The sequence below is a fragment of the Trachymyrmex cornetzi genome, unplaced genomic scaffold, assembly GCF_001594075.2.
Source record: "Trachymyrmex cornetzi isolate Tcor2-1 unplaced genomic scaffold, Tcor1.1 scaffold569, whole genome shotgun sequence".
Classification (NCBI taxonomy): Eukaryota; Metazoa; Arthropoda; class Insecta; order Hymenoptera; family Formicidae; genus Trachymyrmex; species Trachymyrmex cornetzi.
The window spans coordinates 45,818-48,915 of NW_017299881.1; the positions used below are offsets into that span (position 1 = coordinate 45,818).

The 3,098-nt window shown below is 34.8% G+C and overlaps 1 protein-coding gene across 1 annotated transcript; it reads right to left on the reverse strand.

Moving 5' to 3' along the window:
- Positions 1 to 376: 376 nt before the first annotated feature.
- On the reverse strand, positions 377 to 1,870 carry Amacr (Alpha-methylacyl-CoA racemase). The gene is made up of 3 exons (XM_018515044.1): positions 1,729 to 1,870; positions 1,271 to 1,514; positions 377 to 1,188 (listed from the first exon to the last, which is right to left on the reverse strand). Exons 1-3 carry the CDS (start codon positions 1,865 to 1,867, stop codon positions 684 to 686), a joined length of 888 nt encoding a protein of 295 aa, XP_018370546.1. The 5' UTR covers positions 1,868 to 1,870; the 3' UTR covers positions 377 to 683.
- Between the last annotated feature and the right edge of the window lie 1,228 nt (positions 1,871 to 3,098).

The window sequence follows — 3,098 nt, forward strand, 5'->3', positions numbered from 1 at the left end:
GAGAGAGAGAGAGAGAGAGAGCCGCAGTCACAGCCGTTTGGGCAGTTATGAAGGCCAAAACAAAGATTGGTATGAGTTTGAAAACGAAGAAGAAGAAGAAGAAAAGCAAGAGGATTCTTCCGATTGCGAAACGTGGTGGCATCCTACCCGTTCTACCGCTTCTCGGCGTTCTCGGGTCATTGGTCGGCGGGTCGGCGGGAATCGCCAAGGTCGTAAACGATAACAAAGCAATAGTAATTTGTTAAAAATTTTTATGTAATTCTTTTTGATATTTTCTTACTCCTGCATCATTAGATATATATATATATGTGTGTGTGTGTGTGTGTGTGTGTGTGTGTGTGTGTGTAAAAAAAAGAAGAATTACTTGTGTGTAAAATGCTGGAAATAATTTTATTACTTTTTACGAAAAAGTATGTACGTACATTTTAATATATTGTTGCGCTCTTTGCTTCCATGTTCCCGTATACCGATGCAGTGTGATTCGTTAGTTAACATGCAATGAAAATCAATAAAAATAGGAAAAACGAAGGTCGACCCTTGGTAAGAATCGAGTTGATTTTCGGAATAACGATATCTGTTTATTTCGCACATGTGCTAGAATGTTGCGAAGCATACTCGTTTCTGGAAACGATTAATTCTCGTGGTACATGCAACATTTTGTATGCACACCAAATCTAATAGGCTTAAAGTTTAGAAATATGCCGCGATTGATAAGCAATCCCGTTTGACAATAGATGGTCAATTTCATTAGGTTGAAATTTTAATTCAGTTAAAATTTGTACAGTATCTTCACCGGCTTGTGGGTTTCTTTGAACTCCAAGAGAAATTCCAGGCGTTCGAGATAAACGAGGAGCAGGATTTGGAAATAAATTGTCTCCTACAATCGTAAAAGTCTGCCTCTGCTTGTTGTGAATATGTAACATGACGTCTTTCAAATTTAGCACTGGTGTCACGCATGCATCAGTGCTGTCAAATATAGCGCACCACTCCGCTTGAGTCTTCGTCTTGAAAATTTCCGTGATTTTACGACGATTTTCTTCAAAATTTTTGTATTGTGGTATCTCGTCGCTTGAGAGACCAAGCTTTTCTAGAAAGATTTCATAAAACTGTGGTTCAATCGCTCCAACGCACATGAAAAGCTTATCCTTCGTTTCGTATGTATCGTAAAAGTGTGATCCTGTGTCAAGACTGAAAAAAACAATTAAAAAAAAGTTCTTTACAAAACAAAATAAAAATCAAAAGCATTTGTATATTCCAAAGAAGTACTTACAGATTTCTGCCACGTGGATTTTCCCATATACCCATTTTTTGAGATCTGAATAACCAGGACCCTAAATATGCTGATCCCTCTACCATTGATGCATCTATCACCTGTCCGACATTGCTCTTAGTTCGCTCATACAATGCCAAGGTTATTCCAAGAGCGCATATCAAACCGCCGCCACCAAAATCAGCAGCCAAATTAATGGGTGGTATAGGTTTTTCATTATATCGACCAAACAAAGATAGTAATCCTGTATTAACAACTTATAATATTAATAATTTATAGTCTCGTAAGATAACTATATAGGTCTTATTGATAAACAATATGTTGCGATAAGGCAAACTAAAAATAAAATGAATAAAATGCATTTTATTTCTATATGAATACAATTAATGAACATATAATCTAATATAGATTATGATATATAATGTTATATTATAATGTTGTATGTTTTAATATATTACCAGATAAGCCTAAATAATTGATATCATGCCCAGCCATATTTGCAAAAGAGCCATTTTGACCGTATCCAGTTAATCTAGCATATATCAATTTTTTATTTGTTGCCAGAAGTTCATTTGGTCCAATTTTCAACTTTTCCATAATTCCTTTTGAGCATACGTTTATGTAAATTAAAAAATTTTATTCTTTTCGTGGTGAAAAAATTTTGCTAAAATTATTTCACGTTTCGGAACATTTCAGCGAAATTGCTAAAAATTTATTAAAATTTCACTGAAAGTGAATTTTTCAGCTAACATACTAAAAAATCGCTGAAATTGAACTGAAATTTCTCTGAAATTTTGCTGAAAATGAATTTTCTAACTAAAAATCGCTGAAATTAGACTAAAATTTTTCTGAAATGTTGAAATTTTGCCGAAAAGTGTTTCAAAACATAGAATAATTTCAGGGATATTTTTCCATTAGGGTAGTTATTTTTAATGCAAAAGATTACATATTTTCTTGTTTAAAAGTCTGATTTTAAAGTACATTAAAATTTGATAACACTTACTGTGTATAATATTATTCTGTATGCAGAGTGTTTCATTTTAATTAATACACTAGACTATCTCGAGAAGGAGATATAGGATTAAAAAAAGTTTTAGACAAAAGGTATGTGACTTCGAGAGTGACACAAGATGATACCATGTGTTTGACTTTGGGTAACGTCAAGGTCACAGCAAGACATATTTACAAGGGAGGTTAGGCAACTCAAAAATTCAAAAAATTCTGAAACTTGGTGTGCAAGTAGAATAATTCATCCGTAACACAAAACTATTTTTTGTTTGTGCGGAATTTCAGTTCTAGAGGGGAAACACCCCCTTGAAAAAAACGGTTTTTTTCTTTCGAAGCGAATATCGTCGAAACTATTAGATGTTAAACTTAATTCCTATCGCTCGCTACTAGAGGGCTCTGCTTCCAACGCTGACGAGTTTCGACGATGAAGTCACATGTCTTTTGTAGTTTAGACATCGCTGAAAGTGATTCAATCCTCACAGGTTAGATTTCTCGACACCAAAGAGATTTTCCAATCGATTGAAAATGAATCGCGATAAGCTGTTTTTCCGACATGTGCTTCTTCACTACTTCGACCTCAAGAAAATCGCAGCTGAAGCGCATTGCTTATTATCCGAAGTGTATGGTAATGAAACTCCATCGGAAAGAACATGTTGGTTTGAACGCTTCCGAAACGCTGATTTTGATGTGAGAGACAAAGAACGTCCAGGACAGCCGAAAAAATTTGAAGATGTCGAGCTGCAAGAATTGCTTGATGAGAATCCAGCTCAGACATTTTTAGAGTTGTCGAAACAGTTAAATGTTACTCCAATGGCCGTCT

Excerpts from the sequence above, each read along its gene's own strand:
- Amacr (XM_018515044.1), bottom strand. The coding sequence starts at position 1,867 with ATGGAAAAGTTGAAAATTGGACCAAATGAACTTCTGGCAACAAATAAA. Across the intron at positions 1,515-1,728 it reads CAATTATTTAGGCTTATCTG|GATTACTATCTTTGTTTGGT; the intron begins GTAATATATTAA and ends TTGTTAATACAG. Across the intron at positions 1,189-1,270 it reads AATCCACGTGGCAGAAATCT|TCTTGACACAGGATCACACT; the intron begins GTAAGTACTTCT and ends TGTTTTTTTCAG.